The sequence below is a fragment of the Periophthalmus magnuspinnatus genome, chromosome 8 (assembly GCF_009829125.3).
Source record: "Periophthalmus magnuspinnatus isolate fPerMag1 chromosome 8, fPerMag1.2.pri, whole genome shotgun sequence".
Classification (NCBI taxonomy): Eukaryota; Metazoa; Chordata; class Actinopteri; order Gobiiformes; family Gobiidae; genus Periophthalmus; species Periophthalmus magnuspinnatus.
In genome coordinates, this window is record NC_047133.1 from 14,087,439 (window position 1) to 14,113,729 (window position 26,291).

Sequence of the window (26,291 nt, forward strand, 5' to 3'; positions counted from 1 at the left end):
ATATAGATTAGTTTAGGTTTTAATATTTTTTTTGTCTAAATTAAGATTTTAAGTAACTGATATGTGTATTTTTCAGTAAAGTTTTCTATCTTGAAATACCTTTTATAAACTAGGAGGACATAAATATATGGAGAAGCCAAATGGCTGGAAAAATAAATTTTACAAGTCAATTTTGGTTTCAAATGTCAAAAAACTAATACTATGAGTGTATTTATGATTTTTAGTTTGAAAGAACATACACTAAAGCAAATTTTTCACACCAACTACCACTGAAGACAATATCTGGCTTTTTTAGTATTACCACGTATAACTCTGGACTATATCAGGCATAAATTAGGGCTAAACCAGGTCTAAACGTACCGTGACAATTTGAGAAACACTGCACTACAGGCTTCTTCATGTGTTTGCTCCATTCAGTTTGTGCAATAATTCTACCTCAGAGATTCTGACGCACTTTAAAGCTGGAGCCTGCTGGGCTGGACCAAGTCAACTGTTTTTACATTTTGTGCTTTAGGCTACATGATGTTTTATGCATGTGGAGATTTAGATTTTAATTTGAAATTTGAAAGAGAAATGGGTTCTTCTTGAAAAAGTAAAATTAATGTATTGATTCAAATTGAATTTTTGGTTTGCTTTGATTGTTGGTGTAATTGGTAACTAATTGTGACCCGAACACATTACAACTGTCTTTTTTTTATAATGCACTGTGTGTTTGATGCCCCTGGATGGGTTTGCTGTTTAAATAAACCAGGTTTTATGTTGTCTTGAAAGTATTTTCTAATCTAGGGTTAAGTGAAGCTATAGTACGGTAAATACTTAAGTAAATTTTACCAATCAAATTCAAAGAGGGGTATTTGACTTCTATAGGGTATTAACTGCTAAAACATAACATATTTAGTGACCTTTTATTGTTTTAAAAATGCAAAAGTCGCCAAAAATAACAGGAACATTTCCATGGAAACAACCAGGCTGAAGTCCTCCTCCAGGCCAAGAAAATCAGATTAGTGGAGATACTAGCCTGCTCACATTGTTCATTTTGTCAATTATGTCTATTTTTGGGCTAAAAAGTAACATTTGCTTAAAAATTTAAATATAAAAAATTATTAACACTTAATATGAGACAAGTAGACAAACTTACGAAAACAAAAAATACTTTATTGTAGAATCAACTTTGAGACCTTAGCTAAATGAACCAAAGAACATGCAATGGGACAACACGGGCTAAACTACGTACAATGTTGGAGAGCAAATAGAAAAGTGAACTAAGCTACGATACAGCACTGAAAAAGAAAGGCGCCAAATATAACTGACATAAAACACTGTATAAAGATCTAAAATACTAATTAAACCGCCATGACTTTCGGGGTACGCCTGTCCGCCATTTTGTACTGTGAAAAATACATTTGAAAGAGCCATGATGTGCGAAGGTGCGTCTAGTTCGTCATCATGCAACACAAGAACACACAAAGAAAATGGCCGACCACTGACGAGGCAACATTCAAAAACGACGCTCGCAAATAGCAAAAATACACTTCTGATTGAACGCTTGCTAACATGGAACATTCTATGAGCACACAACAAGTACGATTAACACAGACGTCTTTGAATGTTGCCCGTGTGTAGCAGCCTGAAATACAGCGGAAATAATAACTGTCTCTATAGAAAGAGATTATAATTAATGGGAGGACATCAAAGGAGACCCATTGTTTTTAATGTGTTATAATTCAAAATGTTGCTAATTTCTCCTATGAAATTACTGTTTATTATGAGGAAACCTTGTTAAAGAGGGGAGTATTACACTTCTATCATTGCCAACACAACATACTTGGATCATGTGACCTCTTGTTTTGAAAATTCACTGAAAATAGCGTATTAACATGTTATATAAATTTCAGTTTTGTTTTTCATGTTCTTAGTCATTTGTTCTCCGTGTTAAGTCACTAACCCTTCAGAGAGCCATCACAATACAATCAGCGTGCATCCCGCTAATGAAACTACTGCAAATTGCATCAGGTTCATGAAGTTGTAGAGTATCGCTTTGTATCCTGATTGCTGGGACCATGGATGAGTTCTTGTCGGCTGAGCTTTACATAGGATCGTGCTGATAACCGTAAGGAGATATTGAATATGGCTCAAGAAAGATCGCTAGATAACTCAAACATGCCTGGATGACATAAAAACACCTCAGCCATGTTTTTGATAAAAATGGTAGGAAGGTAAAAAAAAAAAGCTTTAAAGGCTAGTAAAATGTAAGCTGCTTTTGCACAATAGGTCTCCTTTAATGTTGAATTGATACCTTTAATGACGAGTCTTCACATTTACTTTAACCATTTCAGACCCACTCACGGCTCGTGTGTTTGAATGGAGTGCAGTATCCTGGCTATGACTACATATACATACATATATATACGTTCTGACAGGCGGAGTCACAGAGGTGCATACTTTTACCATATCCATAGCGATGATTATGAACGTAATTTTAAAAATCATTTTTGTCCATTGCAAATCATTGTCCACTGCAAATCACTGTCCTTCAGTTTAATGATCCCAATTTCAAGAACAGGCGTATCAGAGACTGCCGCTGCCCCCTTGTGCTCGGAGATGTCCATATCTCAAACTTAAATGCAAATACTGAGATTTGGTGTTGCAATTTTTACCTGACAATTCTTGACTCTGGAATTCAACTAAACAAAGAAAGTTACAAATGTAAAATCTTAAAAGTTAAAATGAGCTCCACCTTCACTGACCTCCATGATTCAGCCAGGATACTAAAATCCATTCCCAAATCCTTTTGCGGTAGAAAACAGTAGCCAATGCCAGTCTTTTACATTCAAAATTCCATACAAATTGAAGTGGACTTGTTGCACTCAAAACAGCTCGGGTTAAAATACTAAATGCTTTGACAAATTGACACCTTTTTTTTTTATAGACGCCAGACGCCCCCACACTGTCCACACTAACTCTGTACAGCTTTAGGACTGTTGGCCTGGTTACAGCGATGAGCGAAACGTGAGGATTCTGAGACCTCAGAGCAGATTGAGGGCTCAGATTTAGACAGGGGTTAGTCTGTACACTGTGGGCGCTATCTTTTGCTGACCAGTATCACGAGAGGGCTCTCAGTCCTTCTTCTCCTCCTCCTTCTTCTCCTCCTCCTCACTGGGGTATGAGTGCCAGGTGAGGCGCTCCTCGTAGAAGGAGATCACCACCTGTGGACACTTGACGTTTGCCTCCTTCGCTGGCACCAAGTCGGCCTCATCAGAGTTTTTCCTGCAGAAACAAGTGGACATAATACATGACTGATTTGTAACATTGCAAGTCCTATATTACGCAAAAATCAATCTTGTGAGCTTTTAGTTGGCCCTCGCCACTCACGAAGTGATGGCGAGGGGCATCATTCTTCCTGGGTTTCTTCTTCTTATTTTTTTGAATGTTGTTACCTCATCAAAAACATACCTGCAGTTGTTTCATTCACACATGTTTGGAGATGTAGACAGACTAATAATGAAGGGTTACTCAAAGTGCAAAACGCTTTCTTTCACCTTGTGATAAAAGCAGTAGTTTTCAAGCTATCAGCTACCTTTGACCTTTAGTTGATTAAAATGTGGCAATTCCAATAAAAAACACAGTGGAGCACTTCCACCTTGTAATGTCATGTGGTAATGCAGGAAGTGTTAAAAGTATAAATAAAAACGTGCGAATGAAACGAAATGCCGGTTATGTTTTTGATGAGGAAACATTATAACATAAAAATGTAATATCTAGACTTCAGCATCAAACTTACAGTTGGTGTTTGGACACAGACCTGAGCCTTTGTGGTGTCGGTCACTCATTGGGCTTCAGATTTTTTGGGGGGAATTATGGACAACTACCTTTCATTTAATTATATGGATAAGTTACTCAAACTCCTGATTCAGACTTTGTACAAGAAAAAAAATCCTGTTCAATCCATTTTTCAACAGTAGTCCATAAAGAGCAACCAATCACACCACTTTCACACCTGTGGCTGTCAGGTATCTCAGTGCTTCCTAGTTTGCTGTAGGGTGTACATTTGTTTGCTTTGTTTTTTATGTGATTTTGCAAACTGCTGTGCGTGTTTTGACCTGCCCCTTTAGCGAGAAAAAGTGAAAAATCTGTATTGTCTGAAACAGCTCATAGGGTATGTGTTGGCCTGTGTACTGACCATTTCATGAGGAACATGAGCTCTCCACTGGAGTCTGTGGCCCCGATGATCCTCTCTGGCTGGAGACCTCGACCGAACCCTCGTGCCTTCTCTCCCTGCACCACACACACAGCACATCAGAACACGGCACTACTATAACCCATTAGTGCCTCAGCAGAAAATCAGGAAACAAGAGTGGAGATTAAGTAGTTGGGGATTTAAGTACTTGGAGTGAGGGTAGGCCTGTCACAATAACACATTTTGAAACACGATATATTGGTACCGAGATATACTGTGATAAATGACAAGGTTGAAACTACTTTATGCCACTGATGCAATAACAATATAATCCCAGTAAACAATCTTTAAAAGAGACAGTAAGAGAAAGGCATGAGCTGCAACATAAATCACAGAATCTACTATTCTGTCAATAATTAGCCATAGAAGTCATTTATTTAACCTTTTACAGCTCAAATGTAATTAAATTAAAACAAAAACATTCAAAATCTCCCCACTTTTACAAAGACACTGTATACAAGATAAATACTGAGCCCCAAAATATATTGTTCCAGCCATCATATATTGAACGATAAGTCGATATAGTGACAGGCCTATGTGAGGGGACAGGAGTACAGGACCGAGGAGAAAAATGCTTGTATGCTGGGGTGGGCAATTAGCCAAAAGATTTTCTTGGAAACAAGTCACAATTTCGATTTCATCATGATTCATGTAGTCTTACTGTCTCATTACCTCATTAACATTACTCTCTCCTGAGAGTTTACCCATTTACTTCATTGTGATTGATTAAATTCACCACCAACTCACTGAAAAAACAGTGTGTGTGAGCCTAAAGCAAATTAGTTAAAATCTGTCAACTTTGTCTTTTGCTATGGATCAGACCTGGACGACTGAGGGTTTACACGGATATGTTCGAGCCTAAAGCTGCATTAAACAGTAAATGTATGAATCAGGATATGGTGTTACCAAAATGGCTTATTGTCACAGGAATGAGATCACGATTTGATTTTTATCACCATATCACCCAGACATAAGGAAAACAAGGGTAAAGCTGCTCTAAACCAAAAGATAACTCACTTCCTCTTTCTTCTTCTTGCTGGCCTTCTCCTCAGCATCTCCAGTGCTGGCTGTAGACTTCCTCTTGCCCTCTTTCTTCTTGTCCTCCTTCTCCTTGTGGTGCTTCTCCATGTACTCTGCGATCAGGTCAGGACAGTCCAGGTTGTCCTGGGGCTCCCATGTGTTGTCCTCACTGTGTATACACACATTCACAAGAGTCAAACAACATACTGATGCTCAATACACAACTTAATAACTTAGTTGTATATAACTTTACATTTTACCCAATTTGATGTTTTGAGCCTGCTCTTAACTTTTATTTTTAAAGTATATAAACAAGTAAATAAAAGAGGTTGGAGGTATATGGAAAAACAAAGCCCAAATGTGCCTCATCTAGTCTTCTTCACATGAATTTTTATTGTTATCAAGCCTATTTAATATACACTGCCTGGCCCAAAAAAAAAAAAAAAAAGTCACACTCTAATATTTGGTTGGGCCGTCTTTAGCTTTGCTTACGGCACACATTTGCTATTTGCTTTCCATCCAGTGTTGCATTAATTTTTCACCAAGATGATGTCTCGTGCTCCCTGAACCACTCTTTCACAATTTGAGCCCAATGAATCCTGACATTGTCATCTTGTTAAGACGTTTCGCTGCTCATTCAAGCCGCTTCTTCAGTTCTGGTCAGAATGCTGGTGGCCACTACCTTATATCTATCTGAAGGGAGGGGCTAACTACACTGAAACTGTAAACATCTATTGTTCTATCTATCTGCTATTGTTCTCATTGTTCTGGGTCTGAGGATGGAGTTATAGATGGAGATTTCAAGATCTGGAGCCTTTTACTGCACATATTAATGCTGTGGATCCAAACATCAATTTCACACAGGAAGAGGCCAGGGAGAACAAAGTGGCCTTCTTAGATTGTGCAGTAACAATAGGAGAGGACCAGGGACTCCAGGTAGAAGTCTACAGGAAGCCTACACACTCACCAATACCTGCTGTTTGATTTGCACCATCCAGCGGGTGTGTCTGAAAAACTTCAGGAATCTCATACTGTCTGAAATTTCTGTCTTTTTCAAACCTACTAACACTTTAAGACAAAAACTGGTCCACCCTAAGGAACAAAAAAAACAAGCTATAAACAAAGTAATAGTAGTAGTCTACTCCAATTCAATGTAGTCAAGAGTGCAGTGAGTGTTACATTGGAGAAACTAAACAGTTACTCCATAAGAGGATGTACCAACACCAGCGTGAGAGCTCCTCTGGACCCCAGTCCGCCGTGCATCTCCATCTCAAAGACACTAATCACTCCTTTGAACATAGTGAAGTTCAGATCTTAGCCAGAGAAACATGGTTTGAGTGGGGAGTTAAAGAAGCTATTTTTGTTACAAAAGACAATCCTTCCTTAAACAGGAATGGGGGCCTGAGACATAATCTCTCCCCCATCTATAACTCCATCCTCAGACCCAGAACAATGAGGATAATAGCAGGGTCGTTTGTCTTTTGCAATGGATCATACATGGACGACTAAGGGACAGACGTGTGTAAATGAAATGAAACAAAACAACTGCAGGTATGTTTCTGATGAGGAAACAAGATTATAACAGATCCAACATTATCGCATGGGCCTTGTAAAGATCAGGTACAGACCCTTTAAGAACACACTGTCTTGGCACTCACTCAGAGAAGCCCTTCCACTTGAGCAGGAACTCAACGCGGCCCTTGTGCACACGGCGGTCCAGCACCTTCTCCACCACGTACTCCTCCTCTTCCTCCTCAGCACCCTCTGGTGCGGGAGCCTCGGCTGCAGCCTCTGGGGCTGCGGGGGCTGCGGGGGCTGCGGGGGTCTCCTCCTCTTCGGGCTTCTTGGTCTTCTTCCCGGCCACGGCTGCCATGCTCGCGTCGACCCGGACTGCTGCATTACAAAACAACAGAACATGTGGTACATTACAAAGTAGCAGTTTTGTAGCAGAGCAGCACAATAATGGAAAATTTTGCTATACGGATGATAAACGCCCTCCTGGACGTCTCATTGGAGAGGTGTTCTGGGCACGTCCCACCGGGAGGAGACCTAGGGGAAGACCCAGGACACGAAGACCCAAGGGACTATGTCTCCTGGCTGGCCTGGGAAAGCCTCGGCCAGCCAGGTACTTTTCCGCCAGCTCCTCCAGGAGGAGGGCCCTGTAAAGATCAGGTACAGGAGGAGGCTCTGGAGGAAAAGTGTGTTGAGAGGGAAGATTGGTCCTCCCTGCTGAAGCCTCCGTGACATGGCCCAGGATAAACAGCAGCATCACAGACAGGGAGAGGAAGAAGCTGGACAAGGTCATCAAGAAGTCCAGCTCTGTCCTGGGCTGTCCTCTGGACTCTAAGAGGAGGTGGGGGACAGGAGGATCCTGGCTAAGGTCATTTCTATGCTGGGCCATGACTCTCACCCCCTGCAGGACGCTCTGTCTATCCTGGAGAGCACCTTCAGTGACAGACTGATTCACCCTCGCTGTGTGAAGCAGAGGTTTCGCAGGTCTTTCCTTCTTGCAACAGCTGTACAACGAACACTGTTAACACCGAACATGTGTCATTCAACTATACCTATGTTCACTACTGAATACCATGTAAATCTACTGAAGTCACTTTACTGAGATTTATTCTGTTTATATGCTGCACTATTACTCTTATTGTACATAATAAACAGTGTGTTACATTAGTCTATTTTTAAATTATTTTATGTTTTATTGCATGTTACCATTTTCCTTGAACTGTGTGGTGCAAGGGAAGAGAGGAAGAAAGAGGATGAATGGAAAATTTAAATTCTGTGGTCATACGACCGTTGCAAAATAGCTTTAACCCCCTACGCCCATCCAAAAAAGAAGTCCCTAAGCAATGTTCTCAGGAGCTCCTTGCGCACATCTAGGCAAATGAATATGTAAAATTTGAGGCAGCCATTTTGCTGTGGCCCTCAGTGAAAATGTGTTTGACACCACTGGTATAGGGTTTAAACCAGATTACGATTTCTCATTTTATTCTGCACTCTTCTCTTATAAAGTTAACTTTTTAATTATTTAAGTTTTTACTTGTTTGTATTGTGATTTTATTATCTTTCTTTGTGTATAAATTGTGCTATACAAATAAACTTGCCTTGCTTAAATTAAAATATTTGCACCATTTAAAAATATTTCTATTTCTTCATCTAAAATCTTCTGTCTGCTCCAAACATGCTTTTCCTTACAAGAGGTCTGGCGGCAGATCTCTCCATTAAAAACACCAAGATGATCACTGACAAGACCGATATATCGGCGTCCTAAAGCAGTGCAGTGCAGATATGAAAGCCTCAAAGTATAGTGCAGTCCTGCTGCAAATGGCAGAATGACTACACACCCCCACACTGTTACATAAGGAGCTTCTATCCAAAACCAACACATGACAGCATCTTGGGGTATACTATGAAGCTGTTTGGACAATGCCAGGCTTCAGCTCAATGAGACTTCTCAAAGCCTCAGCTCAGAGATGGCCTGTGTCACAAAACCTGTTAACATCATTTATAAAACCAAATTTTGAGCTTCTGTCTCAGTGCGCACTCATGGGGAAAGGGGCATGTCTGAGCCCCCTCTGGCGCATAAGAGCGCCCCCCTCTGGCAAATGCTGGCTTTGGAGCCTCGATGAGTCAAACATCTGTCTGCATACACATATGTGAGTATATGTGATAAGAATCAATGTAACAGCTAAAAACTGAGGGAAGAACATTGACCTTGGTCCTTTGCCCCGTTTCCGTGCAGACAACAAACATCATTAATTGAGCACTTTTATATCCTACTTCTTTGGAACATGACCGTAATGATTTGTACCAAAGTCTAGTCAAAGCATTTTCAAAAGCAAATTCTGCAGAATTGCAATTCTGCAATTCTGTTTGCTTCTCTAAAATATGACAATAAATATTGTACCATGAGATGAATATCGTGATATTGTACAGAGATTTGGATATCGTTATATCGCCAGTATGTGAAACAAAGGGTTCATCACAGTGTAAAACCACTACCCAAACACTCAAACTAGTGATGCGCAATAATGGAATTTAACAGATATCGATAACCATTTCCAGATGTATCATCAATGACTAAAGCAGACCATATAATATATACTATAAAGCCTTAACAAATACAACATTCACAAATATTGTTTAACAGTATTGAATTGTAGCCTGGTCATAAGCTCAATATAAATTACAGACTACCCATGTCCTGATAATGTTTCATGTTGGGCCTACTTTAATTACTCTGGCCATTTTATGTTATTTTCCTTGTTAGTAACAATATGCTTCAGATAAGCCATCTGTAGGTTTCATGCTTTGTGCATGATAGAAGGAAAGGACGGGCCAGCTGCACCGTGGCTGCTCCTTAAACAGGAACTAGATCCTGAGTGATACAAACTCAAAACAGACTGTTTATATAAAGAAGTGGACTAAGAAGTGGTCAATCATCCCTGTTGCTAACACTAGCAGGATCGACTTTGGGGAAAGATGGTTGATTTGTCTGTTATTAATGTTCATATCTTGATTTACCAACACAACAGCAAAATAAAAATACCAGGATCATGTAGAGTGGGTTATTACGAACATTTCACTGCGCCCATGGTCAATTCCTGCTTGGAACGCAGCAGCTAGTATGTTAGCTATGTCCATTTATATACAGTCTAAGGCTCAATGTAGCCACTGTGTATCGTGAATATATACGGTGCATATAAAGTTAGCTGAGAGAGGCAGACACAGACAGCCCTATACACAGTCCGTCTGCACTGGGCTGTTTAGCGAAACATGTCGGCATGGTATGTGTTTTTTCGGCGTACATGGTCACAGCAGCGGCTCAAACAGGCAAACTCTTCTCGCTATGCCATGCATCTGCTCATCTGATTAAGACCTAAATTACAACTAGTCAGCCCAATAGCATCTAAGCTACAGCGCTAATGCATGGACTCTCAGTCTCCTCTGTCCACTGGCACTGCCTCATGATTACAGTAAGTGTCAAGGTGAAAACTTAGATGACTTGTTACATCTAATGTGAGAAGCCTGCATTCCCTCTCCCATGCCCTGTATGTAGACTAAGTCTATTGAGCTACACCAAATGTGCACTGTGCCTGAAACATACTTAACATATTCATATGTAACATATTCATAATGAGTGTTTTCACTAGCTCTATTGTTCTTTGTTTGCTTTGGGTCTGAGAATGGAGTTACAGATGTGGGATTGATGATGTCTAAGGCCCCTTTTCCTGTTCCAGGAAGGATCATCTTTCCTAACAGCCTTAGACATCATCTATATCTCCATCCTAAGTCTAAGGCAGCGTCTAAGGCAGTGTCCATCAGCAATCTGACCAGAACTGAAGGGAGGAGCTAACTGGATGCCTTAGATCAATTTGATGAAGCGGCTTGGACGAGCAGCGAAATGTCTTCACTCCTACAACTTTTTGTCCAGTTGACAGATTTTACTTTGGCTTTTTCTATGGATAAGACCTGGACGACTGAAAAATTACAGACATTGTAACATGAAGTTTATACCAAAACATTGTACTGTGAGATTTGCCTACCTTTATATCTCTACATCTAAACATGCTGAAGAGTGAGCCGCCTTTTTGATACAGGAAACCCAGTGTGAGATTGACTAAGCCAGCGTAGTCGCCTATCTGCCTTCATAGTATACAGCAGGGTTGATTTGCCGGTTTACTAGGGATATAGTGACCCCATTTTCTCACCATTTGATATGCGCTTTTATGTTGTGTACGGCGGCAGCTATTTATTATTTTAATAATTGAGTAATCCTGTGAATATTTACTTCGATTGATCAAGTATTCTATCCATTTTTCGTTCCATAAAATATTCTTAAAAGCATATTAGTTTTATTTAAGCCATGATTCGTAGTTAGTTTTTCTGCTTGAAATAACATTTATTCTTAACTACACATCAATATGTCCCAAAAACAAACATTTCACTTATATCATAGACTCCATCAATATAGCTCTTGAATATTCATTACTAATTTACTCATTAACAGACTGTATTGTAAACTGGCCACATCAAATGTGAACTACAAATAGCTTTTATTAATTAATTTCTTGGAAAATATAGTTTTATATCTCATTTCTTCAGCTAAGGTAAGAGTTAAACATCTATATGCATTTATCATGCTGTGTTTTGCTGTGAGCTGCAGCACTGAAGTCATTTTGCAGTGCTAGCTCCATGCGCCGTTTGCTTTAGCCTTGGTGTTTTCGCCTTTCATCGCGGTCTTTTAATGAACTGGTTTGTTTTCATCATGGCGATTCTCCGTGCTCTCATACACAACTAAACTCCGCTCTCTAAACTCACTTGTGACTCTAAAATACTCAGCTCTCTCAACTGTTCTGCAGTCAGTCCTGTGCAGGTTCCATGTGAAAAATGCTCCGCAATGAACAAGCGCCGCAAAGGTTCTGTGCTATTCAGTTTCAAGTGACTTTAACTGGGCAATAAAATAAGAATCAAATCTTTAGTTATCAAATTACTCGATTAATCAGCCCTAGTGTATGTTTAAGAGCCCTGAATAATAAGGATTATCTAAAGTTTTTGTCCAGTTTGTAGTAAGACAGGTTTGTGGGTAACTTGGTCAATTAAAATGGTCTAATTTGGTAAAAACAATCTAGAGTAGCTATTGTTTTTTCCTTGTTCCAAACTATCTGTATATAGGCAACACTGACAACACAAAACAAAGGAGGTGCATCAATGCAGTCTTTGTCATGATAATATATTAATTAATTTGAGTTTTGCGGCTCAGAGAGCGAGAGAAAAAATAAATAAATAAAAAAATAAAAAAAATGCAATTTTTTCAATAATGTGACCGCTTGTAAAGTATGGGTTGTGTCAGTGTTTGAGCTCATTTGGTACAACTCTGAATTTTTAATAAATTCTTTTGTCCAGTTGTCGTGAACCATTGGTTTGAACAATTCAAAGCCTGTCTAAGCCCATTTAACATGCCTCTTTCTGCCCAATAAATGGTACAGTAAATGGTACAGTACTACTGCAGGGGTACCCAAACTTACCATACAGCGACTTCGAGCAACCCGCAATGAACTGAATTTTACAGACTGGTCAGGCTGGATCTGTGCGACTGTGACCCGCAGACATCTCTAGTATCTGTCCAGGACTCGCTTGAGGCTTAAATTCAACCTCTCGTCTCACTTCCGTGACTTTTTTAATCACTGAAGTTTTACAATGTCCTCAAAGAGTAGCAGTAGTTTATTAAAATGATAACCTTTGCATAATAACCTTTGTAAACTCACTCCATACTGTCCCAGCTGGACAGGTGAAGGGACTGTAGTTTCAGAAATAAAAGTGAAGTTAAGCATCTAAGTGTTTGTTAACATGAGGCATTGACTGCAAATATGCAGCCTCTGTCCATTACGATAGTCCTTATATGAAAGAGCAGATAATACACCACTACTCAGACTATATGTGAAACTAGAGATAAGAGGGGGAATTCTTATTCAACTCTAGTAAACGTACATATACTCTATATACAGTGAGTTAAATAGTTTTAGCAAATGGCTGCAATATAACAAAGAGTGAAACATTTAAGTTCATTTTTTTCCTCATTACTGTTCACACAGCACCCCATATTGACAAACATGAAATAGTTGAAATTTTTGCAGAATTATTAAAATACTGAAATATCACATAGCCATAAGTATTCAGACCCTTTGCTGTGACCCTCATATATTTAACTTGGGTGCTGTCCATTTCTTCTGATCATCCTTGAGATGGTTCGACACCTTCAATGGAGTCCAGCTGTGTTTGATTATACTGACTGGACTTGATTAGGAAGGCCACATCTATATAAGACCTTACAGCTCACAGTGCAAATCAGAACAAATGAGAATCATGAGGTCAAAGGAACTATCTGAAGAGCTCAGAGACAGAATTGGGGCAAGGCACAGATCTGGCCAAGGTTACAAAAAAATTCTGCTGCACTTAAGGTTCCTAAGAGCACAGTGGCCTCAAGTTTCACCTTCCAACAAGACAATGACCATAAGCACACAGCTAAAATAAAAAGGAGTGGCTTCAGGACAACTCCGTGACTGCTCTTGAATGGCCCAGCCAGAGCCCTGACTTAAACCCAACTGAGCATCTCTGGAGAGACCTGAAAATGGCTGTCCACCAACGTTCACCATCCAACCTGACAGAACTGGAGAGGATCTGCAAGGAGGAACGGCAGAGGATCCCCAAACCCAGACTGTTACTGCCACGCTGCTCCACTGAGAGACACAGGAAATCTTTCCTGCCTGTCGCCATCAAACTGTTAAACTCCGTTCTCTAACCAAACACTTCAATACTCCAATATTCCACTTTGTACATAGATGTAAATAGTGTGTGATTTTGTGAGATGATCTATTTATTTATTTGTTTAACACTGACACCTTATTCTTATTGCATGACACTTTATTCTTATTGCACAAATTTTCTTCTTATTTAAATGACTTTTTATTCTTATTCTTAAATTCTATCCTGTGGTTGTGGCATCTTGTAACTAAGAGAATTTCCCTTTGGGGATCAATAAAAGTGATTCTGATTCTGAAAAACTTGTTACATCATTCCCAAAAAGACTCATGGCTGTATTAGCTCAAAAGGTTGCAATATGACAAAGAGTGAAAAATTTAAGGGGGTCTGAATACTTTCCCTAACCACTGCATATTTCATTTTCAAGACAAATCAGATCCATTTTACAGATGACTTCCTTCTTGCTAACCTGGCTCATGCCAGCTTGTTATGTGTAACACTCAGAAATGAGCTCTACACATTAATTTGGGTTGGCTCTCACTGAAAGTGATCAGAAAACCCAGAATGTCATGATGATTATTTTAATCTGATAGGTTGAAGCTTCACAACAGCGCAACAAGTTACATCAAGTTGAGAGAAAAGCAAAAACATCATTCCTCCATAAATAATGAAATAAGTATGTTGGCACCACCATGTTTGATTTGGTTCGCTTGGGGTTTGGCCATTCTGCACAACCATCAATGCTGCTCTGTGATTGGTCAACTTACTCATTTAATCTTAATGAATCTATAATCTTTGTAAACTCACAAATATCATTAGTTGATCAATTCTTGTGTAAAAATCAAGAAAGCATATAAATAAGTTCTACAACATTAACTAGGTAAACATTTCAATTTATAGCATGCCATGAACACTGTTAACACTGAACATGTGTCATTCATCCATACGTATGTGCAATACTTAAGTCACTTTACGAAGATGTTACATTAGAGTCTATTTTTAGTTTATTTTAAAGTATATTTTAAAAAATATTTTAAACTATTTATCTTGTTTTATTGCATGTACCATTTTCCTTCTGTTCTTTAACTGTGTGGAGCAATACTGGAATTTCCCCACTGTGGGACTAATAAAGGCATATCTTATCTTATGTGCCCCTATATTTTATGGTTGTGCTTCTAAAAGATTTCAGGGGCTAAAGTGCTCCTGGACAGAAAATATCAGTTTGTACTGTACTGTTTGTGAATATAAACAATATACCTAATCTATGTAAAGGACTAAAGTGTCATGCTCACTTACACATGTGAAAAAAAAACATTTGTCATGAACATGAATTAGTCACTCACTACAGACGCACAATGAGAAATCAAAATAAACCCTAATTTAAAGCACCGCGGGGAAATAGTGTAACTTGAGTGTCTGCGGAGGAAGGGTCACTCCACAGGAGCCACAGCGGGACAGGAGAAGAGTAGAGATGCTCCGGACCCTGATTTATGCATGACGCGTCCGCGAGGATGTCGTCATTTTACAGACACGCTGCTCCGCGCGGACCCAAATGTCTAACTACGCGGAGGGTCCGCGCGGAAATAAGCGGGATTCCCAAGTCGCTAGTTTTAATTTCTACTGTCTGAAGTCGCATTAGGCGCGCAGACTATACATACTGCCCACGTTTGCCCTGCTTGTCTACCTGTGCCATGTGGAATCTACATGCGGGAAAGTACAGTCCAAGCTTGAGTGGGGGGTGGGTCAGTGAACTGCCCCCTGGAGTTAAACATTACTGTGGAACAAACTTTACTGCAACTTTTCCTGCGTGGCCGCACTGCATTAGAACAGTGCTCCTTCGGGTCTCTACAAAAACGTCAGACATAAATATAAATGCAAGGTGCGTGCTATATCACAGCTCAAACAGCAGGTCCTGGAGATAATGCAATTCATCACAATAGCTTAGCTGCGTACAGATGTTAGCCACAAGCAAAAGGTCGACACGCGTATTTCCCCGTGCGTGTTGTCACAGAACAGACACACGTCTGTATTCTGTATATATATCGCCTTTATGAACAATTACAGATGTGCTTTTCAGCGCAAATTCCTGTGAATGAATCGCCCTGCCCCTGCACCATGAGGGCAACATGGCTGGCGTGCTCCCCCTCCATAGCTGTAGCTAACTAGCTCCAGCGGTGCTTACCTTCGCGCTAGGCCCAAAGAAAAGCGTTCCACCACCGCGTCCACACAAGGCTAGAGCAACGGTCTAGACGTCCGCCTGCACCGCAAGGACAGCCGGGAGCCGAGGGGACACTTGGCGCCGAGTTTGTCCCTAAAGCGTGCCGCGGAGCCGGATTGCACAATGGCAAAGTGGGGCGTCGCTAACAACAAGCAGCAGCAGCCAAGTCGATGGGGCCAGTTCTGCCCGCCAACACAGACAGCGGACATGACGTCAGGGAGGAGGGGCCTAAGCTGGGCATTGTGGGAAATTGATTCTTTGGTTGAATTGGTTTTGATCACGGTTTGACATAGGAAAGCATTGAAATAAATAATGTGATGAAATTAATTTATGGGGGCAAGTACCCTAACAAGTCATCATTGTAAAGTTGTGAAATGTAAAATAATATTTAAAATATGTATCATAAACATGATCTGAAGTAATGTAATGTTCATATCAAACATTTTTACTCCAAAATATGTATTTTAGATGACAGTGATATTAACATCAGCATTTCATACAATATGCCTTTTGTATTTTACTATGGGCTGGGGTTGGCCAACCTCTGTGGATGCAAAGGCTGAGTGTTTATCAGAGGTAAGAATGATCAATATTTAAAATAAGCACTACAATAAAGGCAGATTGAAATACAATTTATAAGTATACAATATCAAAATGTCAAAGGTATACTGCATTTATTTCATTTTTAAAATATATAATCATTTGATAGTGATGGATTATTAAAATCACTATCAGCACAAGAACTGACAAATATTAGGCCTATAATGCCTAAAGCTGGACAATTAACAACAGATCAAGATATCAATATTCAGTCACGTCTAATCATCATTGATATGGTTGGGGTTTTTGAACTGAGAGATCCACAGTCTTTTGTCTGTAAAAGCATGTGGTTTGGAGGAGACACAAGTCTTTGGAGGAAGAAATTTAATACGTTTGTGTTAAAAGGCACAGATTAAAAGCCTGTAATGTTTATGTCCATAAAGTCAATACTAAAAACTTTTTCCTTTTTTTTTTTTTTTTAAAGTCTAAATAAAATAAAATCGAAAATCAAGATCAATCAAAATGATTTTCTCATACTGACAGCCCTAAATGTCTATCGTACTCATTTATCATTGCCAGGGATCCAGAATACATATACGCTATTCAGTAAATTACTAAAATGAGATTCTGGTCAAAGATTAGCCAATCAGGAACATGCATGGGCCAATCATATCAGAAAAAATAAAGGAGATGCACTAAACTGACTTAATCTGAGGGGAAATCAACTGTATTTTTGTTTATTTGTAAATCGTAAGTGAAAGTAAGAGAACATTCATTGTGCTGAAGTGGCTCCTTAGCAGTAAGCGTGGAGTGTGCATTTAGCAAAGACGATACAATAAATATTAAATTATGAACTAAATTATAATGGAACTTTACATAACCACAGTGATTTTTAGAAATTTAAATCAGCCCCTCAAATAAGTACTCTTGTGAAAAGGTAAGCCTACTATAAAGGAAATTATATAATGAAATAATGGATAATTGGATAATAATGATCTTAGAAAATAAATAATGAAATAATGAATTAGATTTCCCGCTGTAATAAAACCCCTGCAAAAATAATGTCTGGTATTGGTATCAGTATTCAGGATCGATACATAATCAAATGAAGTAGCCCACTCATACTTGTTTTGGAAAAAGTGGCATCGATGCATACCTATATAATTTCCACTTATAATGGAATAATATGTGTTATAAGCATAAATTATGGTTTTATCCCAATCAAGAAGCAATTTGCAAAGAATAGTTGAAATATGTTGATAATTACACTAAGTATATTGAGACATTACGCTGTGAAGAATTTATACATTATTTCAACAAAATAAATGTATTCTTTTCGTTTTTATTGTACAATATTAATTTCTAAGCCTCTTGGAACAACATGGTTCCTATGTAACACTTCCTAGTGTGATTTCATGATATGATATGGTATATGAAAATGTGACCATTTACCATTTCCAACACGGAAGTAAAATTTGAAACTTAAAAAATGATATCTTTACGTTAAATTTTAAATATAATAATGTTTTAGTAAAATGAGTAGGCCAACTTGTCATAGGCACTTTTAGTATGTATTAATCTAGTCAATTTGTAGAATCTGCATCAACCGTCACAATGCAAGCAGTCTGATTGGCTGCATGATCCGTTCACTGACTATAAACGTGTTGACATTTATTACAACCTTTAATCAACCATTCAAACTTTTATATGGCAGTTTAAGAAATTGCTTAGCCTTAAACAACATGTAAATATGTAAATATACCTGTAATTATAACTACCCACCTCTGATTAATGGAGACAGTCTCTCGATTCTAACTTCCATGTAGTCAGACACTTGCAGCAGACTGAGCAGTTCTTGCTCCGGATTGTTTAGTCTTTTGATTTCATTGTCATCAGCACAATCTGCACCAACAGTTTGTTTTTTCATAACTGGATACATTCCTGAATCCCTGAACCCAGCTTGGGCATTTTCAACAGTCGAACTTTTCCTCCAGGCCTCAAGAAACAGTGAAAAAAAAAATATGCTGGACATTGTCATTCCAAAGGTGTCCCTACTCCACTCCTGATTTGCTTTGGACCAGTTCTCCTGTAAACTCCTGAACAAAACCTGGTGTACTGCCTGGGACTGTTGGCTGGTTTGTACAGGGCTGGTCATCACATAAACACTGTGTTCGTTCAGGTAGTTAAGAAGGTCTGCACTGAAGAGTTGACTGCAGGGACCATTCACAAGCAGGAGATGTGGAAATTTGTCATCTTTTGGCAAGTTGGACACAAAAACCTGCCCCCACTCACTGAGAACCTTGGCATTGATCAACCCATCCTCTGATACCCGTGCAAGCACATTGTTGTCCAAGCCATAAAACCAAACCTTGTCTAAAGTCTGTTCTTTTAAAACGACTACTGTGGGGGTAAATGTTCCAGCAGCATTAAACCCTGCAAGTATAGTGGCCTTTTCAGGTGTCTCCTCACAAGAAAAGTTGTCCTGCAAGTTTATCTCATCACAACACCAGATATGTGATGGAATATCTGTGATGCCCAAGGTGGTCAGTAAGGCCTCATAATTTTGGAGGTCATTACATTTTGATATTCCTCCAGACATTTCAGTACAAACATCTGAATTCTGTTTCATGAAATTCGTCGACCAGTACAGTCCTGCTTTCTCCTTTTCCTCTGAGAATTCTGGGATTCCATTTACCTTGGCATACTGGAAGGCCAACGTTTGGATATTGGTAGGCTTTAGAGGTAATCCTTGTTCAGAGAGCAATACAGGGGTGTTTACAAGGTCTTTTTCAGCTTCAGGAGACAGTAAGGCCTTACCCCCAGCAGCAGCATGGAATCCACTGAACACTCCTTTCACTCGTCTTTGCAGAGTCGATCTGGGCACATTCCACATTTTTGCCAAAAGGCGAACTTTTGGTGACTTTCCAGAATATAACTCTAGCTGGTACTGGTTTATTGCAGCCTCCATTCTTTCCTCATTCCATTTGTTGAATTGTTTTCTTTTCCTTTCTTCAGGTTGCTCATCCTGATCTTTTTCATTTTGACTTTGTATCTCTTCAGGCACCTCTGTTATTTCTTGTCCTATCACTTCTTTTGTTTCTGTTTCTAATGAACAGTCACTGTTAACATCAGAAAGATCCCCAGACATATTGAGGCACACATTTGGATTGCGTTTACTAAAACCCTTAAACCAGTAGAATCCTGCTTTTCCTTTAGTCTCAGAGAATCCCGAGATGCCATTTGCCTTGGCATACTGGAAGGCCATAGTTCGGACAACAGTAGGTGTTAGAGGAACTCCTTGTTCGGACAGTGATGTCAGTGAGTTCAAAAGATCTTTTTCAGCTTCAGGAGTCAGTAAAGCCTTCCTCCCAGCAGCGAGGCGGGATCCTCTGACTCCTCCTTTCAGTCGCCTTTGCAGAGTTGATCTAGGGACTTTCCAGATTCTTGCCAACCGGCGTACATGTGGATTTATTCCAGACTCTAACTCGAGCTGGTACTGGTTTATTGCAGACTCCATTCCCTCTTCGCTCCATTTGTTGAATTGTTTCCCTTTTCTTGCTTTGGGTTGCTCATCCTGCTCTTGTTCATTTTGACCTTCTATCTCCTCAGTAACTGTATCTGTTGGGTTTGGTTCCACCTTTTCTGTCATTGCTAATGGGCTGCTACTGATATGAGAAAGCTCTTGAGACATCTTAAGGGACACCTCTGGATTCCGTTTCATGAAACCCTTAAACCAGTAGTATCCTGCTTTTTCTTTTGCCTCAGAGAATCCTGAGATGCCATTTGCCTTGGCATACTTGTAAGCCATAGTTCGGACAACAGTCGGGGTTAGAGAGAGTCCTTGTTTGGACAGTGATACCAGCGAGTTTGCAAGGTCTTTTTCAGCTTCAGGAGGAAATAAGGCCTTTCTCTCAGTGTCATGACAGACTCGTCGAACTCCTCCTTTCACTCGCCTTTGCAGAGTAGATCTAGGGACCTTCCAAGTTCTTGCCAACAGGCGTACTTTTGCTTTTTTCCCAAACTGTAATTCTTGCTGGTACTGGTTAATTGCAGCTTCCATTCTCTTCTCACTCCATTTCCTTGCTTTAAGCTGCTCATCCTGATCTTCACTTTCAATTTCCTCAGCCACCTTAGTTGTTTCTTGTCCTACCACTTCTGTACTTTCTAATGGGTAGTTACGGTTAACATCAGAGATATCCGAAAGCTCCTCAGACATTTTAAGGCACATGTCTGGATTAAACCATTGCAACTCTGCTTTCTCTTTTGCCTGACAAAATGCTGGAATGCTGTTTGCCTTGGCATACTGAAAGGCCATCATCTGGACATCAGTGGGAGTTGGAGGGAATCCTTGTTCATCCATTAACATAACTGTGTTTGCAAGGTCTTTTTCAGCTTCAGGAGGCAGCAAAGCCATGCTTCCAGCCGTTTGTTGGTATCCAGTGACCACTGATTTTAATCGCCTTTGCAATGTTGTTCTAGGGACTTTCCAAGTCCTTGCCAGCAAACGTACTTTTGCCTTTTTTCCAGACTCTAGCTCTTGGCGGTACTGGTTTATGGCAGCTTCCATTTTCTCCCTACACCATGTCTTATGTTGTTTCCTATTCCTTTCTTTTGATTCCCCTTCTTGTCTCTGTACAGTTTCACTTTCCATCTCCTCATCCAGCTGTACCACTGTTTGTTCTACGGATTCTATTTCCAGGTGGTCATTACCATTCGAAAGACCTTTGGATATCTTGGAGAGCAAGTTTGGATTTCGTTTCATGAAACCCTTAAACCAGTAGGATCCCATTTTGTCTGTATCCTCGGAGAATCCTGGGATGCCATTTGCCCTGGCATACTGGAACGCCATAATCCGGACCTCTGTGGGCGTCAGAGGGAATCCTTGTTCGGCCAGTGATAACAGCGAGTTTGCAAGGTCTTTTTCAGCTTCAGGAGGAAATAAGGACTTTCTCTCAGCATTAGCATGTCGGAATCCACCGACCACTCCTTTCACCTGCCGTTGCAGAGCCAGTGGGCATAAATTTGGTTCTCCTCCAGACTCTACCTCTTGCTGGTACTGTTTCAGAGAAGCCTCCATTTTCACCTCACTCCATCTGTTGAGCTGCTCTTCTTGACCCTGTCCATTTTCACTTTCTATCTCCTCATGTACTTCTAAAAAATTTTTGTAGTCATCTTTTTCAGTATCATGATGCTGTAAAGCAGTCCTCTTAGTAGTACAGTGGAATCTACTGACCACTTCTTTTACTCGCCTTTGCAGAGTCGTTCTGGGAACATTAAAAATTTTTGCTAAAGGACGTAGTCTTGGTTGTCTTCCAGAATCTACATCTTGCTGGTACTGGCTTATTGCAGCCTCCATATTCTCCTCATTCCATGTATTCAATTGTTTCCTCTTCCTTGCTTTTGCTTGGTCTTCCTGACACTGTCCAGTTTCACTTTCTATTCCCTTGTGCACTTTGAATGTTTTTTCTGTTAAATAATTGTCCTCACTCCAATTGTTGAATTGTTTACTTGTCATTGCTTTAGGCTGCTCATCCTGATCTTGTTCATATTGACTTTCTATCTCCTCAGTCACCTCTGTTGTTTCATCATCCAGCATTTCTGTTGTTTCCAATGAGAAGCTATTGTTATCATCAGAAACATCAGAAAAAAACATTTGGTGGAATCCATTGACCATTTCTTTTACCCTTCTTTGCAGAGTCGTTCTGGGAACATTCCACATTTTTGCTAAAGGACGTACTCTTGGTTGTTTTCCAGATTCTAGCTCTTGCTGGTACTGGTGTATAGCAGCTTCCATGCTCTCCTCACTCCATGTATTCAATTGTTTCCTCTTTCTTGCTTGACTCTGTACATTTCGACTTTCTATGTCCTCAGCCTCTTCTGTTGTTGTTCTTTTTTCCCTCATTTCTGTTGTTTCTAATAGACTGTTACCATTTACATTTGAAAGACTTTTGGACATTTTGAACCTCAGGTTTGGATTTCGTTTCAAGAAACCCTTAAACCAGTAGAATCCTGCTCTCTCCTTTGTTTCAGAGAATCCCTGGATGCCATTTATCTTGGCGTATTGGAAGGCAACAGCCCTGACATTGGAGGGTCTTAGAGGAACCCCTTGTTCTAACAGTGATATCAGAGTGTTGGCGAGGTCTTTCTCAGCTTCAGGAGGCAGAAAGGCTTTCCTCCCAGCAGCAGCATGTTGGGATCCACAGACTACTCCTTTCACACGCCTTTGCAGAGTTGACCTGGGGACATTCCAAGTTTTGGCCAAAAAGCGCAATCTGGGATGTTTTCCAGACTCTAGCTCTTGGCGGTATTGGTTTATGGCAGCTTCCATACCCTCCTCACTCCATTTGTTGAATTGTTTCCTCTTCCTTGCTTTTGGTTCCTCTTCCTGATTCTGTCCATTTTGACTTTTGATCTCATCACTCACCTCTATTAGATCAGCCATTTCTATCATGTCAGTCACCTCTGTTATCTCCTGCGCCTCCATTGCTCACACAGATGCTGGTTGCTCCTTCAGCCACACTGGTGTATCTCCTTCTTCCTTCTTCTATTGCTTGGGCTTTGCGCTGACATTTGCAGCAGTTTAGTAGAGCTCAGAATGAGCCACGGTGCCACTACCGAGCTGAAAATAGGTGACCCATATTTTCCAAAATGGTGGGAAAGTGGGACACTGAAAAAGAAGAAAAACAACAAATTAATAATGAGCATTTACACTATAATAAGAGTTAAAAAGAAAAAAAAATGGTATAATAATAATAATAATTTGACAATGTAAGAGAATCATCTGTATATGAAAACCAGAATACATTTGCCTATTATTTTGTGAAGTCAAACATTCTAAAACAGCATGGCCAATATGAATCCTCACTGATGGCATCAAAACTATGAATGACACAAGTATCGAATGTAGTAAACACAAAATAACTCAACACTGGTTTGAGATGTTATGGATTTTTTTAAAAACAGCCATTATTTGCCTTCATCACTGCTTTTGACCCAGGCAAGCCACACCTGTGAAGCGAAGGCCATTTCAGGTGACTTCATCAAGAAGCTCATTGAGAGAAGGCCAAGGGTTTGCAGCACTGTCGACAAAGTAAAGTGTCACTATTGAGTATTTGAATACTAAATATAAAAAAAGTTAGTTTACTTTTTTTCCCCTTTGTTACATAATTCCATATATATTGCTTCATATATCTGATGTCTTCCTGAATCTGTATCTGAAAAGTAGAAAGTGGTTAACATAAAAAAAACCCAAAAAAAACAAAACAAAACAAAACACAACATGAAACAAAACAAACAAACAAACAAAACAAAACAATAAATGAGAAAACTCATTGAAACTTTTGGCTGGTAGTGTACATTTGTTAGGAACTGGGTCCCCAAACTCTTCTTTAATAGATTTTATAGGTACACAATGTTTTTTGTTATAGGTTAATTGGTTAATCATTTTAGTATACAAGCAACTCCAGCATAGTTATGTTTAAACAGAGAAGAAGCCATCAAACTTTGTGGCAGTTTCTGTTTCATGTGGATAGGCATAGATATCAACCATCAACCAGATCAACAAAACTTCAATCAGACTAGAATTCTGACCTGTCCTTCAGGTCAGTTTTGTGCAGTTTATAATGTTGTGATGTCCCATGAACCCAACCCATAGGACTGTTAAGTGATGATGTCATAACTGTACTTCGGTAGCCTACCTCTGGGTCCAATCCAGATCCGAAGGCATTATTCACTTAAATGGCATTTAAGCAGTTTTAACCTGCTGCCAAGCTTTGTATTTTGCATGGTTTTCACATTTATTGCACAAAAATAATATATCTGAATAAAAATAACTAATAACTCAACTGGAAAACAGGGACACATTGATTAGGTGCATTTGTTACTAATATATCTTCAAATGAACTGTGTGTAAGATTTAGATTTTAAATTTCATAAACATGACCCAGGTCCCCAAATATGAGGTAAACACGTTTAAATAAAATATAGCTTTTGTTGATAACAATTGTAATGCTGATGTATTCTTAATAACAAAACATTGGCCATTATGGACAAGTTAGTTAGGTTATTATTTGATGTTTTATTTCATAAGACGGTTATCCAGTCAGGAAGTATAATTAGCCGTACATGAGTCTCATTTGGGTTGGGTCAATGCTGAAATCTAGTTGGTTTAAACCTAAAAAGGACTCTCTGTGATCGGAATAATCTCTAAAATAACTAAATCCCAGCATTTGCAGCCAATTATTAATCAGTGCTAGTGCAGCCTCTGCAGCTCTGTGAGAGAATTCTGGAGATTGAGAAAAACTTGTATAGGTCCTCTATGTGCAGGTTAAGGCTCTGGCAACCCAGGTTCAGTTGTGATTGTAATACATTTCTAAAACTGTAAGAGCAGGTTACATACAGTTCCTTTAAATCATTAGTAGCTACACGTAAAGTCTGTCTGTTTGTGACGTTTGTGCAGGACATCAGAACAGATGGACCAAAACAAACTGAGATCATATCACACTCTATTCACGAAAAACTTCATTATAGACTGCTGACATAGACCAAGTACCCTCTACAGTGAACAATGTGAGAACAATGTGGTGCCAGTTTGTCTCAAAAGCAATGTATGGGAGCTGTTTGTTCGGCTAACCAGAAGAGCTGAGCTTAGCTCGCCTGCTAGCCCTGCAGCCGCACACTGTGGTTATAAGGTGAAAGATTATTGTTTGTGCTCTTTTGTATTGAAATGAACAGTACCTTTCCAGATGACAATCCCCCCTCTCTCCTGTGTGCACTCCTCTTTGCTCTCTCCAGCTCAACCCTGTCCCATGTCCACTTTAGTTTCAACAAAGGCTAAAAACAAACTGTGCACATGCGCTGTCCGGCCCGAGCGCTGATAGGCTACATGTATGTGTCTACTTGTTTCATTTGACACTTTTTAACTATACATCTATATTTTAAATATAATCCTTCCCACGCTGCTGCGCGCCTGTCCGTCCCATGTTTTGCTCTCCTGACTGTATTAAACTATATCTGGTTAATCGTGGTGACTTTTCCTGCTCTAATGCCAAAGATGAAACCCTCAGAGAAACTTTTACAATGGCTCTATCTAGCGGCAGCTCTGTGGTGGTGCATGTTTTATTCAGAAAAACGTTCAAGTAAAAACTGCGCCAAGTTTATTTATTTGGCTTTTTACTTATTTACTTACTTACTGTAGTAATCTCATTGCACTTTAGCCTACACTGGCACTATCCTTATTGTGTGCCTGTTTGCACGAACAATTTGCTGTTGAGATCAAATGTCATAGTACCTTGTACAGTTTATAGTTTTGCATTGTTCAGCAGTTCAAATATTTACTAAATTAGAGCGAAATAATTTGTAACTTGTTTCCTTATTTAGATATTGTAGCAATAGTTTAGACTTATTGGCTTGTTTCTTATGAGAAAAGTTTGTCTAGGTGATATCTTAAGTTTACAACACACACACACACACCACACCACACACACACTATATATATATATATATATATATATATATTATATATAATATATATATATATATATATAGTGTGTGTGTGGTGTGTGTGTCTGTGGTGTGTATAACTTAAGATATAACACTAGACAAACTTTTCTCATTAAGAAACAATACACTAAGTCTAAAACTATTGCTTACAATATATAAATAAGGAAACAAGTTACAAAATTATTTCGCTGCTACATTTAGTTAAAATATTTGAACTGTGTAACAATGCAAAAACATAAACTGTACAGGTTCCTATGACATTTTATAATAGTTACCTATAAAGTCAAAAACGTCTCAACAGCAAATTGTTCGTGCAAACAGGCACACAATAAGGATAGTGCCAGTGTAGGCTAAGTGCAATGAGATTACTACAGTAAGTAAGTAAATAAGTAAAAAGCCAAATAAATAAACTTGGCGCAGTTTTTACTTGAACGTTTTTCTGAATAAAACATGCACCACCACAGAGCTGCCGCTAGATAGAGCCATTGTAAAAGTTTCTCTGAGGGT

The 26,291-nt window shown here is 39.4% G+C and overlaps 1 protein-coding gene across 2 annotated transcripts; it reads right to left on the reverse strand.

The window, feature by feature from the left end:
• Positions 1-1,134: 1,134 nt before the first annotated feature.
• Positions 1,135-25,157, reverse strand: LOC117375160 (chromobox protein homolog 1-like). 2 transcript variants are annotated; one of them, XM_055223499.1, is made up of 6 exons: positions 25,020-25,157; positions 18,066-22,950; positions 6,916-7,150; positions 5,255-5,426; positions 4,181-4,275; positions 1,135-3,267 (listed from the first exon to the last, which is right to left on the reverse strand). In XM_055223499.1, the coding sequence occupies exons 2-6, from the start codon at positions 22,765-22,767 to the stop codon at positions 3,117-3,119; spliced, it is 5,355 nt and encodes a 1,784-aa protein (XP_055079474.1). In that variant the 5' UTR covers positions 22,768-22,950; positions 25,020-25,157; the 3' UTR covers positions 1,135-3,116. The 2 variants fall into 2 exon arrangements, with proteins under 2 accessions (XP_055079474.1, XP_033827306.1); XM_033971415.2 differs by lacking the exons at positions 18,066-22,950; positions 25,020-25,157 and adding an exon at positions 15,708-15,935.
• Positions 25,158-26,291: the final 1,134 nt, after the last annotated feature.